The 15,384-nt window shown below is 39.5% G+C and overlaps 1 protein-coding gene across 5 annotated transcripts in view; it reads right to left on the minus strand.

Moving 5' to 3' along the window:
- Positions 1–1,024: 1,024 nt before the first annotated feature.
- Positions 1,025–15,384, minus strand: part of PPHLN1 (periphilin 1) — a 71,290-nt gene continuing 56,930 nt past the window's right edge. For all 5 annotated transcript variants that reach the window (XM_075059075.1, XM_075059074.1, XM_075059073.1 and 2 more), the window contains one exon: positions 1,025–1,631. In XM_075059075.1, coding sequence (XP_074915176.1) covers positions 1,422–1,631 — 210 coding nt within the window. In that variant the 3' untranslated portion in view covers positions 1,025–1,421. The remainder of the gene's footprint in view (positions 1,632–15,384) is intronic.

Genomic DNA, 15,384 nt, shown 5'->3' on the forward strand with positions numbered 1-15,384 from the left:
AAGCTACCTTGTTAAGGGGGCTGAATTCAATGACACTTAATTTTAAAATACTGTGCACTTTGGAAATGGTGAGCTTTGGTCATTAGAGTCCTTTTACAGAGTTTCAAGTGTTTCTAAATGCAAATATATACAAAACCAATCGTGCTTACACTTACCTGTTTGTGATTATGACTCAAATTATCCCCTTCCTAAACATTCATAAAAACCAGTACCTTATTAAATGTGAAGCTGTACACAGTCCAATATTCAGGATACCATCAATGAGTCCTAAATATTTTTCATCTCTGACAAGTAATCATGTAGCATTAGCAGCCTCTTGACTCTCCCTCAACCACTGTTCCCCAACTACAAGTCCCTCTACCAGGTCAAAAGTGGTGCCAGATATTACCCAGAATCACCTAGGTTTGAAATGATGATGAATTTGGGGTCTTAGGGTTCAACTTCACATTACACCTAATCCAAAGCAACTTGGAGTTACTACAGAGATGGTCCTGCTCGCTTTCCTTGCCCCACTTTGCCACCCCAAATTCCTGCTCATTCTTGATGTCAGAAATAAAGATGACACACAGCCTCCTAATTGTTAGAACTGATGGATGACAAGTGGTGAGAAGGCGTAAGGGGGGAGAGGGAGAGAGTAGGAGAAGGGATCTTTCCCTGCTCAATGGCTGCCTGCAGTTACACTCTGGAAGGTGTAGTCAAAAACATAACAAAGGAAAAGTTTAGTAGCAAATAGTAACAAAACCTGGAATTCATCCTACATAATATTGCTTGCTAGTAATGACTCGTGATATGGAAAACACCAAGATTTAAAAGGCATTTGCAGAACCTGCAATTAGAACAAAAATACAGCACTTCTTATATCAAGTAGTTTGAGTTGCTCTGGCAGTCAGAGACTGGAGATAACACCTAGTGTAATTATACAGAATTAATCTGAAGTTTAAAATTAAACTATAATAAATAAATCATAGTTGCAACCAATTTTGCAAGTCTTCCCTTCCTATAGTGTATATGAAAACAAGACATATTTCTGCTTAAGTTGAGGAATGAAGAATTGCTTCTTGTTATTTTAATAAAAAATACAGTGTTTGAAGTTACACTTATAAACATCGAAACGTAAGTGTACATACATTGGGACTGAACATTTTTTCCTAGGTAACTGTGTAAAGGTTTAAAAAATAGTTTGTCACTTTACAGCATTTTTGAAAAGAACATCCTTTGAAAGGAATATATGTCAACAAGTACAGGTAGGAAGAATACAATTGTGGAGACCACAGTGAACAAGATATAGTCACCTGAGCTACTGCAAAGGAGCGCAGGCCTTGGGTTCAAATCTCCAACAAGATCTCCTCTTTCCCCGCAAAAAACAGATTTATGTATTATGGCATACACAATGCAGAGGATCTGAAAGGGTGTTTTTGTCCTTAGTATGAGCCCTCTTTGAAGGATTCTGATAGATCTTGATTGGCAGCATCGTACTGAGCAATGAAATGTTTGAGTTCTTCAATGCATCGCTCACCTATTTCATGTAAATTCTGCCTCAGGGCAAACTGAATGGACTTCTCTAATGATGGATCTTTATCAATTAGCATCTTCACTACCATGCCAAAGGTTTCACAGTCTTGTCTGTAGACCTAGAAAGAACACATTTTAGAAAGCGATTAAATGCAAGACTCTTCACACCAACAGCCCTCATTGAATTAGGTGCTACTGCAAATCCAACCCAAACAAAGAATATTGGATTTAACGCAAGTTTCAACTCCAAGATGTATTTGCCTTTTCTTCTCTTCTGACCTGCGCTAACACAGATGTAACTAGTTCAGAACTATCTGGATACAAGAAATAACTCTTATTGGAAGAAATGCCTTAAAGAGAGATTAAGTTCCTTTTGCAGCAATATTTAATGAATAATGGCAAAGTGCAAATGCTAAACCAGATTTTCATTGCAAATATATGTAAAATTAATTTAACTGTGGCATCTCTAGCACTCAAATCTTCATACAAAGCACCAATAATTTAGTTTGTAATCTCTCGTAATCCTTTAAATACAAGTTGTGCTTAAATAAATTCACCAAATTATGTTTGTTTGTTTGTTGGATATCTGTTTCTCGTAGAAGTCCTTGACAAATACGACTTTAATTAGTTTGACTGCATTGGTGATTCAGCCACAAAGGATAAGAGAAGTGCTGGCAGTGGTTTACGTGAACCTGTCTGATCTTGTACTGCAGGGAATGAAGAGTTTGCAAGTCAGTTAGGTACCACAGTTGAGGAGAAGTAACTTCTCCTTATCACTGCAACTGTTTTCCAAACAAATATCTGACTGTGCTCTTCGGCAGTTTTCAAAGTAAATAGTGGCCTTTCAATTTTTTTTTTTTTTTTTTTTTTTGGATTCCAGCTAGGGTTATTAATCTAAATACCCACCAAAAAAGGAACTTGTCAAAGTCTTCCAACTGCCAGATGCAGTTCATTTTCACACCTCTTTGGCCAATTTCCATTTAGAAAATACGCTGGCTTTTTGAATGAAGATAAGTAAGTTTTTTATCTCAGTACGTTTTTTAGGAGAAAAAAAAAGCTAAAATGTTGATATTCCTCAAAGCATGCTTATCATCTAGTATTGTGTGATTGTGTTAGAACTTGGTTTTTTTACAGAGATTTGTGACCCTTTCCTCCCACATTTACCTATATTGTGGACACAAAACATACAACCGTATATAAGCAATTTCCCATTAGTAAAAAAGAAAGAAAAAAAACAAACAAAAAAACCCCATAACCAAACACCACTACACTGTTTTATTCATAAGGACCAGTCCAAGGGCAGCTCAAGCATATTCATGTCAGAGGAGCAGTAAAAAAAAACAAAAAAAAAACCCAAAAAAAAACCCCAAAAAAACCAAACCCAACATTCTCCACACAAATTAAACTATTCTCAGAAACACACTGATTTAACATGATACCTTTAATACAGTTCTCAAATGTTTGCTAGTATATTCTATAAAAATAGTTTAAGATGAGACCCACTTTTCAAATACTGGTTGGCAAATAAAAGAAAACCTTTTGGAAGAAACTAATTTTCAATGGAGATTAAGAAGTCAAAAAGAGTGCAGCCCAAACCAAACTGGTGCTCAACATCTTAAGTGTGGAACCGGTGTGCACGTGGCATTTTTTCTGAGAGGGGGTTTGTTTCCTGCTTTGTATGTTTAGTTCTTTGGCAGTAAAATATCAGCACAAAACCCAGACTCTCAGAGTTCATGTTCCATAGCAAGTAAAACACGGCACTTGCTAAAAGAACTTCAAACAGAGTAAATTGCGGTTACTTTTTTTTCTGACTCTTTCCAAGGAAAAAGCTCAGGAAGAATTGCTGTCTCTGATTAGCCATATGACAGACAGATGGTATTGCACTTATGGATAACCCGTGCCTTTCAAGTGCTTGCAGCACGCTTGCTAGCACCTTCACAGAATGATTTCTGAAAAGTTTTTTCTCCCCAGAGCCATTATGTTTTGGGGGAAAGAGTTCAAAACTTTGGGTTTTTTCCTCCTACTGATTGCATGTCTATTTGTTCTATTTTATCACCTTTGAAGTGGTCAGACCAAGGATGTGTGAATGATCTTCCACAGGTAAGCGAACCTGGTAACTGTCAGTCTTCAGAGGACGCTGTGCAACACTGGCACAAGTGAAATCCTGACACTAATAGAGACACTAGTAGAGAATAGACACATCGCCTCATATTCTGCACGGGAAGGCACCCAACGCTACAACTGAAGGAAACACACTACTTTTAATCAGTCTTCAAATTAATGGCAAATACTGCTATCTGCTGTTTCTCTCACACACCACAAAGAACTAACCCCGATGAAATTCCCTGACCCTTAGCCTATAAATATTAGCTCAACCTAAGTACATTTTTCTTCAAAACTTTCACAAAAGACGACTTGGAGGAAAATCAAAAGAGCCATCGTCGTCACTGTGTCTAGAGTCAGAAGTCACTTTGCTGTCACAACCACCTGAAAACTAAACACCTTCATACGCGAGATGAACGTTTTCAATACTTTGTGACAAAAGACTCTTAAAAAAATAGAACTGACCTAAAATAGGGGAAGAGGGCGAAGGTGGAGCAGGAAGGCAGTTCTAACAACAGAAAACAAAGGAAACAGCTCAGCTCCTCTAATAATAATTGAGCAATTTTCCCTCAACAAGCCTTCTACCCCAGCTGCTAATTCTGAGCCTCCTGGTGCCTCCTTCTCAACTGTGCTGATAAACCTATTTGTATAGCTGCGACGTAAATTGCATCACTGAGATGATCCCTTTTAAAATTACTTCCCCGCAATTAATGTGATTCAGTGATTCAATTCTAAAACCACATGCATCAGCACAACTGAAAGAACTGTGAGCCACAGTCGTGAAGTGGAAATAACTTCATAAACCAGTTTTTATCTGAAGCCAGTGCACGACTACCAACCCTCAGAGAGAAGTTACTATGCTTTGCAGAAGGGAGTAGAGATTATCAATTACAAGAATATCAATTACAGGAGATATTAATTACAGCTTCATGGTACAATCAACTATTCGAAAAAATTGTGAAAGCACTCAAAGCTCTTTTTCAAGAGGATGGTGGCATGGTTTAACCCCAGCTGCAACTAAGTCCCCCACAGCCATTTGCTCACTCCCCCCTAGTGGGATGGGGGAGAGAACTGGAAGAGTAAAAGCAAGAAACTTGTGGGTTGAGATAAAGACAGTTTAACAGGCCAAAACCAGCATACATGGCATATTAAAATCCATCTCCTCCACAAAAGAGAAAGAGGCTATTTCTAGAAAATAAGACAAGAATGTGATGCTTGAGGAAGAAAGAGAACTGAAGACTCCAAACAAGCAAAAAAGCTCTCTGTTGGAGAAGAATACTAGAAGAACTTGTGACCTAACAAGGTTTGAAAATAACCCTATCTTTAAAATTCCAGCTGATACTGATTTTGAGCTCAGGCCATGGAAGGCTCATCCATAAACATCTGGAACTAAAAACTGAAAATGATTCCATGTGTGGGGAAAAAAGAAATAACGTTTTAATATTGAAAAGCAAGAAAGGGAATGATACCAACAACACGATTATTCTGTCTGATATATATGTCAGGTAATCCTGAAAACAGCTAAAGCCATAGGGTGATCATTTACCAAGGCCCTAGCAGACTTTTATTCTCTGACCTAAGCTATACCACCAGCATAATGGAAAGAATGTATAACACTTTAGTAAGCAGATGAAGGAGAAGCAGAAACAGCTGTTCTAGTCCCAAATACATAAATATATTTATATTTGTTTTATATACACACACAAAATATATATAGTCTTGATTTTTCTGTGAATGAGAAGTATATAAGCTGCATTCAAATTCTCTTCAAAGAGTTTCCCAAAATCAGCACACCTGGCACCTGTGAGGTCAGAGGACCACAAATATGCCTAGTCTTATATTATTCTCATGGCATTTTAGCTCTTTTTATTCTTACATGACGATAGCACAGAAGCTCTGGCTGAGACCAGCGCTTCCCCATGCTAGTCTCTGTATAAGCACTTGGGCTTTGTCTAGATGCAAATCTAAAGGTGTGATGCACCTGCCACACGTTAGTGAAGGCTCCTCATATTTAAGAAAACTAACCCAAAATTTGCACTTCAAACTGTTTAAATATAGCTAAAAGACATTTACTTCCAGATCTAGCTAGAGCAATGGAGATACCGGTCCCCCAGGTTGGAGGTGATCAAGCCCTGGAACTCAGCAGGCAGAACGAAACTTTTGAGAACTTCCTAATCTGTGTCTGTGCAAAGTTTTCACAGTTAACCTCAAGGCACCATCAACAGTGACTTAACTTACAATGTACACTAATGTGAAAGAAATGAAGGATACCTCACATTCTGTTCTTCCAGGCCAGCTCTGGGACATTAACCTCTAATGGGGAAGAATGAGGGGCAGAAGCAAGCATGTGGGGACTGCTCATGTCTTAGACTGCTATATCCCTCCTGCTCTGATAATCTAAAAATGGTCTTGGCTTAAACCAAAGAAAACATATCAAATGGCTCAGCCGACAGGTGGAAAGCACCTTCACCAAAACTTTGTTGTAAACCTGAACTCTGGGCGTGGATGAAATCACACCTAGCTAGGGAATATCTTGATGATGCGTCTACTACTCACTGACAAAGTCCGCGTCATTCCCTTTCTCTGCCTAGCACAGCCTCATGTTCTTCTCCAAAACTGTTCCAGAGCTGCCTCTGTATTTTGCACAACAGAGCTGTTGGACAACATAAATAGTAATGAGAACAAAAGCTAGAACTTAAGATGTCCTCCCCTGCAAGTGACTGCAGTCTGCAGGAGAGTCAGAAACTTTGTCATCTTGGTCTTAAAAGTCTTGCACACCTGGCCAAAAAGCAGCTTCATTTCAACAGCAAGAGTAAACACAATATTCAAAGGCGATGAGGCCAGGAAAAACAGAGAAGTTAAAATGGAGATATTTGCAACACTTATTTCAACACCCACACACCAAGTTTTCCCAGCTTAGCTCTACAGTCCGTACAAAGAAAGGCTTTTTAACTTCTCAAGGCAATTCAGAACAGCTAAAACTACAGGTTCTGCTCTAAGCAGCCTTTGAAGAAGAGGGAAACAAGAGAGAAGTTCCCTGATAACTGGAAAGACCCTCAGGAAGACCGGCCCCACCAAGGTGCAAGTTAGCCTCTATATCTCCCACGTCCATAGCGGGTAGAAAGTACAACTGAGTAGCAAATGGGAGATGCAAATTTCTCCTCTCCGTCTCAGAACTCAAGTGAATCTTCACCTCTCATTTCCAGAAGAATTCTTCTAATAAATGTGCTTTATTTTATATAAAGGTAGACAACATTAACTACCTTCTCCAGCTATGCTTTTGAATGAATATGACTGTGGCACTTTTTTTGAACGCTCTCGGCTTCATGCAGACATAAAAGCCCCTTGAACAGGAATTATCAAGAGACTTGTGCATGCAAGGCTCGAGCAGCTTTATGCAAGAGATGGCCAAATTCATTTCAATACAGAAGGTGGTACTTCTGCTCATAAACACAAGCAGGACCACCAAGCATGAGGAGGACCGCATCCATGAAGTGGATGTGATGATTTAGCAAGTGAAATTGATGCCCATGATTTAATCTGTAATTTTCAATCCCTTGCTCTTTTTCGGCATAATCTTTCCTGCATTTTTGAGTATTCTTATCATTCCATACATTTACAGATTGATCTAACACTCGCTCACCTCCACCAGGACTCCTTCACAGCAACACGACGTGACTCCAGGCTCTCTGAGCAGCTCTGCACCGTATGAATACAGCCCACCATCACTGCCTGTGAGTCAGTGCTCCTCCTCAGAGATGCCTGTTCTGAGCTCCTCATCCAGAAGGCCAAAGACCCTCAAGACTCAGTTCACATGGGGCAAAGAGTTAGAGTTGTGGCTCAGAAACCACGTTAAACAGCCTGCAACCCTTAGATATTAACTCACCGTTGAGAAGATCCAACATGCCCAGCAATCACAATCTTATATCTGTGATTCATGCAAGTATTCATTTAATATGTTATCTTTCAGAAGACAGAAACTTTTCAGTTACTAAGGGCACATTCCCACAAGTATCAAATACCCCATGCAAGGAGGAAAGAAGCAACATGCTCACTGGTAGTTTGATTTCTGACAAAGGCAGAGCTTGAACTTGCAGAGCACAAGTTTGAAAGCCGTCCCACATCCCTTCCAGACAGCCCAGTAATGAAAAAGCAAACTGCCTGAAATCTCTCTTGCTCCAGTGATGCCCCAGGGCTCCTCTACACCAGGCAGAGGTAACAGCTTTTGTTCCCCCAGCTAAACCACGATACCTAGGTTGGTATAGCCCTCTGGTGGTATAAGCCAGCTTCTTATTTCCCCTCTTCAGCAGACCTAAAATAAGTCTGACAAAGCAATCTTCTGTTAACACAGCCACATCTATGCCAGGTTTTCCCCTGCACGGGTAGACAGACTATGAAGTATAATTTTTCTTGTACTCCTAACTAAGAGTAATGCTAAAAGATTTTGTAACGTAGACCTAGCTCTAAGCTGATTGTATACGCAGTAAGATTTTGCATTGTAAGCATGTAAGCTCTAGCAAATTAGGAAACTACTATACATTGAATGACTTCAGTATTGCTGGTATCACAGTATTTTCTTTGCCAAAGACATCTTTTAAAAGGAATTATTACCTCTCCCCAAATAGCTTCTTTTTAATTTATTTACACACTATCTTGGATTTTTCTCAACCATGCAAATTAGACTGTACTGAAAGAGTGCAGAGAAATTTTCATTACTGCAGTGGTAATGTAATTGTACTGTTATGTTTATGAGTACAATATACAAATTTATAGCTCCACAGTGCAAAGAATGCTCAGAACTGTCATTAAACCACTTCAAGACAATTCTCATGATCAAGACATTTAAAATTGGTTTTCAACCAAGATGAACTACTTTTCATGGCTACAAAAAGCTAAATTAACGTACAACAAATTTAATACTCTGTTACAATAGTGGTATACAATTTTTAATTATAAAATATCAACAAGTCTATTCCCTTCTTAAAAATGCACTAACAATTTTGCCTTGAATCTGTGTAATAATTTCTGTACCCATTAATCAATGTGTTTACAGACCAATTAGATATTCATTGAAATGCAAATTGGGGGAAACAAGTTATTTAATCTACTATGTAATAATGAACAATTTCATGTTAATTTGCTACTTACTGAAGAGATGGAAAATATTAAAGTTATTTCCACTTAAATGCAATTCTGCCTCCCTTTCCAGTGCTTGGTTTTATAGATTTAATCAGCTTTCGGAACGTAAGCCCACCATTTTGGGCATTTAAATACCTGACTGAAAGGTCTGCTGGCAGTCCCTCACGTGGAATGGAATAGATGCTGATACAGCCATCCTTTTTTAAAAGAAGCGTGAATTCCAATTTGAACTCTGCTTTGCCCTCAAGGCCTGGGACCAGCAACGCAGGGGATGGCGTGTGAGCACAGCGCGGCAGGGATGGAGCCGGGAACTGCGGAGCTGGGGAGAAATCCCCTGGGAACAGCAGCTGAGACCACCCGGCTCTAAACTCCCCAGGATTTGGTCACTGCTCCCTGCACCGGGCCACGGTGTTTCTGTTTCAGCCGGTCTACAGCATCGTACTTCTAGGACACGGCATCTCCTGCCTGCGTTTTTATTTGTTCCTTTGATCAAACTAATTTGAAAGAGGAAGATGCAGTCTAAAACAGCGCCGCTGCAAGGCTTCCCGCTTCATTTTGAAGTAGAATTCTAGTATGAAAAGAGAGGAAAAGTACTCTGTAAAGCTGGGGTGGGGTGTCTATGTCTACAGTAACAAACTCCGCTGAGTTTACACGTATGTTTTTAAGGCTGAAATCCCTGACGAGTTGGCTTGGGTCCCGAGACACAACTCTGGCCTTCTCCACGCTGTGTAATACACTGGGAAGAAAACATGCAGGCTAAATTATTTACTTGCATGAAACCATTATCTCCAGTTTAAGCTCAAGGCATCATCTGGATACTCCTTTGCTTCATATCATGCCCTGGTGACACCCCTGCAATGACGGTGAAGTCATGGGGTTTGCTCGGTGTGGAGCCCATCGCGGCTCCGGAGAAGCCCGGGACCGGCCGGAGCGTGTGATGACGGCAGGAGCGCCTGAACGAAGCCCCGCTGCCTCGTCCTCCTAGGGCTTCTGTTGCGCCAGCTCTGCCCCTCAGCAATAATACTTCTAATCATCACCTCTGCAGAGAAGCAGCATCCCTCCTCAACTCCCTTCTTATACCTCTCACCGTCCCAACAAAAATTTCCACATTTTGGGGCATTTACTCAATGCTTATAAAGCAATCTAAAGATGGAACGTACAGCTGCTGTATGACACTGTTGAGCAGTGCCAGAAAATAATAAAAATAAAAAGCAATTAAAAAGACAAGTCCTCAGTGATAGTAGTGAGTGTTTACAGCTCCGGTTACACAACAAGGACAACTCTGTAGAGTTCTGACCATTCATAGCAAAAGCCAACCAAATCGGTACCATTTAGAAAACTATTCTTATGAACTAGCAAACTGTCTCAGCTCTCTCTTAAGTCAAAGTGAACAGGGAAAGCATCACATACAAAGTATTCACCACAGTGCAAGACAGACCTGAAACTGCTATGCCTCGTACTGCCTGGCAGTTAAACTAATATCTGGAAAGTTCAGCAGCAGAGTTTTGATTTATGAAAACTTAACAGTTTCCAAATAGTTCCCCATTGCTTTAAAATTATTACAAACAAGTTTTCAATAAGAAGCAAGAAGTTTACTTTAAATATATTGCTAGGAAATCTGTATATTTACTTTCATCATTTTTAATACTACAGTGGAGGACTTTAAGCGAATGTTTAAATGAACAAGAATTGATACACAACAACAATGTACATGACAATACACTTCATTTAATGTTATGTTTGGGCAAGAGCAAGTGCATTACTTCTTCAAGAAATGTCTTGCTCAGTCAAGCAGAAGTAGCTCCCATGTGGGAGAGCAAGGACTATTATGTTACATGGTTTTACTGGAGATAATTCTTTACTAAACCAATCAGACCACATAATAACAGCATTCTAACACCAACTACAGGCCCTTGGAGACCAGTTTGTGTGTGGCCTAGATTTCATAGGCTTCTTTACAACAGATGTGTTGGATGAGGGTAGTGTTACTTCATATATTAACTTGTGTGTTCCTTAGGTAAAACAGCAGTATTAGTTTAAGTTCCACCTCTTATATATTCTTATAAAAAATGTGTGCCTTCTGCAAGCACGTGATAAATCTGAATTCAAATAATCTGTAGCAATTACAATTCATCGGTTTCTAAACCTCACTAGAAGTACTGATAATCTCTTAAAGATGTATCAACGACACCTTTTCAGCTCACGTATAAGAATACCCAGCTACATGTTTAAGAATGTCCAGCTACAAAAAACTGTGCAGCTAAGTCCAAAAATTGTCTGAAAGTGCAACAACTTATGTATCTATTAATTTCCCTTTGTTCTATAATGATCTTCAAGTCTAGAAACTGCATTTTCATAGGGCCATAAATAAAAACAAAATCATAAAAGCTCTCCTCTCTGATAGATGCTAAAAAAATCCCATTACTTGAAATGCACCAGTTCAGGATTAAACAGGAAATAATCAGCTTTATGCCAAAGGAAGGACCTCGCCCTGCAACTTTTTATTTATAAAATACTGAATTGATGGAAAGCTATTTCCTAAATCTGCTCCATGGTAAACTTATTGCTCCATCCAAAACAGGAAGGGTGAAGTTTATCTACAAAAGACTCTGTCTATGTTAATTCTCATGTTAAAAATGCTTTAATAGCTTTCAGTTATGTCCACTGCCCATAAAGGAAAGCGATATTCATTTAAGCTTCATCAGAATGGGCTGTATATTAACAGCAACAATTATGTGACAAACCAATCTTCCTTGTCATAAAAACACACAAATATTTTTGTACGGAAAGTACAGTAGTTTAAAATCCACATATATGGACTGTGCTGCAGTCAAGACCAGCAATGATGCATGAGCTTTTACCAAAGAGTAACTTGTGGTGATTCAGTTTTGCCTCAATACAAGTCTTCACACTTTCAATTTCAACAAATATCCTCAGCTACAAATATTCCCAGATTCAACACTCTGCATTAAGAGGGCTCATTTTTGTTAAGGGCAAGACAGAGTTTTATTCTGAGGTGTGGATCACCTATATTTTCTTCAATGGCACAATGTAAATGAGCAGCAAGAGAAGAAAACAAACAAAAAAAATCTTCCTTTTCCAATTGAGAGCAACTCCCAGCAGCCCAGTTGCACGATTAACTGGCAGCAGCATTGTTATTGTAAACTCAGAGCTAGTGGACCGATGAGTTTAAAGAACCAGCCCTTAAATGAGAAGGCTTTCTCACCATCACCATCTAAAAAGCAACTTCTTTTATTTTTCTTCTTCTTTAATGGTTAAAAAAGAATGCTAAAGCAGGTTTGGATATGCATGCCAAAGGCTAGGATTTTTAATCACATGTGCAGCATAAAGAAAACACTACACAAAATAAGTCAAGTACTGTATGTAACAGACAACTTTTCAGAAAGGAAAAGCAACAGCTGCAAGAAGAAAAACAATTACTTAGATTACCAACATTTTATTACTTAGTTTATGTTAAACCTTAAGGTTTCTGAAAGTTTAGAATTACTTCACACATTATATTGGCCTCACAAATCAGTTTTATTAGTGCCTCAATAACGGATCAAATTTTTTTCATGTCCAAGTCATGGTCCTGTCTCTACCCTCTAAATAGTCACTCTCATCATTTACATAAGCACTCATTTCAAATATAAAAATCAAATAAAGGAAAAATAAATTAAGGCCATGTTTTTGAAGACTTCTGTAAGCCTTCCCTAGCTTGTGGATGGATATCTTTTTCCATCTGCAGCTGTGACGGCTGAAAAGACTATTCCCCCTTCCCAGCTGTCACCATCCCCATGCTAGAAACCATCACCCCACTTGTTTGTGTGGGCCAGTAATACACAGGACTACTCCTAAAATTCATTTTTAGGCAAAATCAGCCTGATTAGGTCACATGCTAGCACACCAGTTGGGTTGCAGGGAGGAACCACCTATTCTGGGTGAGAAGGTGATGGGCAGCTGTGGATGACATCTAAAGAGAACATTTATCTATAGCCTTACTAGTGTGTCCAGTATCTTTGAGCTCATCTGGGACCACTCACAGAACTGGTACCTAACCCAGACAGACGAAGCACACAGGATTTGTGTTGAAATATTCATGTATCTCAGCATGTATCTCGAGTCAAATACAAAATACATAAAGAAACAGAACGTAAAGCTAGCACAACGGCTGGGGGTGGAACAGGTCAGAAAAGCTGTATGATGAAGCCTCATTTCTTATTGCAAATATATTCATTCCTTCTGTATTTTGAGCATTCAACACCCAAACTATCTCTCCTGAATCTGTTCCCACAATTCTAGCTATTTCCACTTCAGTTTGGAAACAGAAATCCGATCCAAAAATTGGTAAAAATAGAAAGCATGTCTCTCCCCAAAGAGAAAGCCACAAGGAGTAGAGATTGTCTTTTATGGTTAGTAAATCACATGTCTTAGGGCAGTGATTACCAATTGTGGTTCCAAGGGAACGTAGTAGGAGTTCTGCATTTACTCAGTGGATACACCACTGACTGTATCCCACAGTACTTGGAATTAATTATTGGATAAGTTTGGGTTACAGCTGGTAAGTAATATTGAAGAATCACAGCGATTAGCTGGTTCAAAAAAGCTTGGGAATTGCTGTTTTTTTCAATGTGAACTATTTTGCCATATGAAAAACAAGCCTATTTTGTATTTAAAAAGATCTTCTGAGACTAAGAACATTCGCTTTCTACTACCTCGTTACAAGCCTTTACTAATGAGATAGTTAAGCAATGCTGCAGCGTTTCAGCACAAGAACTGTTACCTATCAAACTCATTAAAGGAATGTCTGCCCTGTTCAATGCAGTGTCACTGAACATTTCCCAGAAGTTGTCTGATGAGGTGAACTGACAGAGGACAGATTTGGAATGAACTGGGCAAGATATGTGAACGCGCTCATGACTTTTTGAAGTGTTCGCTTGTCTTCAGATTCTGGCATCCACTGAAAAGCTTTGATTCTTTTTGAGTCTGGCTTCAGTCAGTCCTTATAAAAAGTATTACGACCAATAGAAGAAAACTAGGACCATCAAATACTGTTTTGTGTTGGGTTTTTTTGAGACAGAGTTTTTGAGAGCTTTAGCTCTGTATTCTTCAGATAGCTCAGAGCAGCTTTCTGTGATCCCTGACATCTACAAATTGTGATAACAGCACGATGCAACAAATCCACTAAGTCAAAAAATAACAGAGATATGTCTAGTACTCAAGAGACAAAATTTAGAAGCACAGAATCATTTAGGTTGGAAAAGACCTTTAATATCATCAAGTCCAACCATAAACCTAACACTACCAAGTCCACCATTAAACCATGTCCCTAAGCACCACACCTACACGTCTTTTAAATACCTCCAGGGATGGTGACTCAACCACTTCGCTGGGCAGCCTGTTCCAATGCCTGACAACCCTTTCGGTGAAGAAGTTCTTCCTAATATCCAACCTAAACCTCCCTTGGTGCAACTTGAGGCCATTTCCTCTCACCCTATCACTAGTTACTTGACAGAAGAGACCAGCACCCACCTCACTACAACCCCCTTTCAGGTAGTTGTAGAGAGCGATCAGGTCTCCCCTCAGCCTCCTTTTCTCCAGACTGAACAACCCCAGCTCCCTCAGCCGCTCCTCATCAGACTTGTGCTCTGGACCCTTCACCAGCTTCGTTGCCCTTCTCTGGACACGCTCCAGCACCTCCATGTCTTTCCTGCAGTGAGGGGCCCAAAACTGAACACAGGACTCGAGGTGCAGCCTCACCAGTGCCCAGTACAGGGGGACGATCACCAACCTGCTCCTGCTGGCCACACCATTTCTGGATACTAGATTTCAAGGATACTAGAGGTCTAGACTCAGTCCTCTCGGATTTACTTCATGAAATACCTTATCGGCTCTAACTGTAAAACAGGGAGGCTGATTATGGTACCAGCATTTGTTTACTAGCAGCAATAGTAAAGCCTCATGTAAATTAACAAGTCAATGAAATAAAATACAGCTCGAACAAATTAGCGGCTACACAGCAACTCTGTCAACTTCCTGCAGGTTAGAGATGTGTTGAGTATCACCAGCAGCATTATGAATTGTGGTCACTTCAGAGATACAGCAAGTTCTGCCTCTGGCCAACACTCCAATGTGTAGAACCTCACTGGCAAATCACACAGGCAACTAAAGGCATGTGGGAGTTGACCCTTCAACTAAACGCTTTATAAAATTTCAAATTAGCACCAACACCTTGAGGATTTGAAGATCTCCTCAAATAATTAGGAAATCTGTTATATCTGCAAACATACTTACTTTGCCACGTTAATCTTATCTTCAGAGTTTGAATAGTCTACAACAACTCACTTTAGGGCAGACAGCAAAACAAATAATTTCAAGTCAAAAAGCTAAAATCGAGGGAAAGAATAAACTAATAAGGAGGTAATACAAAAGAAGATCTAAACTAGATAATGAGACTGGAAACCACAGAACTATATATGAAAGTATTTATTGAATAAAACGTACTGCTACAATATAAAACTTTTCTATGCTGTATCTCTAAGCAGAATAATAGCTGTTCCTGATAAAGCCTACTGATGCTGGATTGATACAGTGTGTTTTGGATAAGAACAGCACGGAAAGAGAGCAGTG

The sequence above is a fragment of the Buteo buteo genome, chromosome 28 (assembly GCF_964188355.1).
Source record: "Buteo buteo chromosome 28, bButBut1.hap1.1, whole genome shotgun sequence".
Taxonomy (NCBI): domain Eukaryota; kingdom Metazoa; phylum Chordata; class Aves; order Accipitriformes; family Accipitridae; genus Buteo; species Buteo buteo.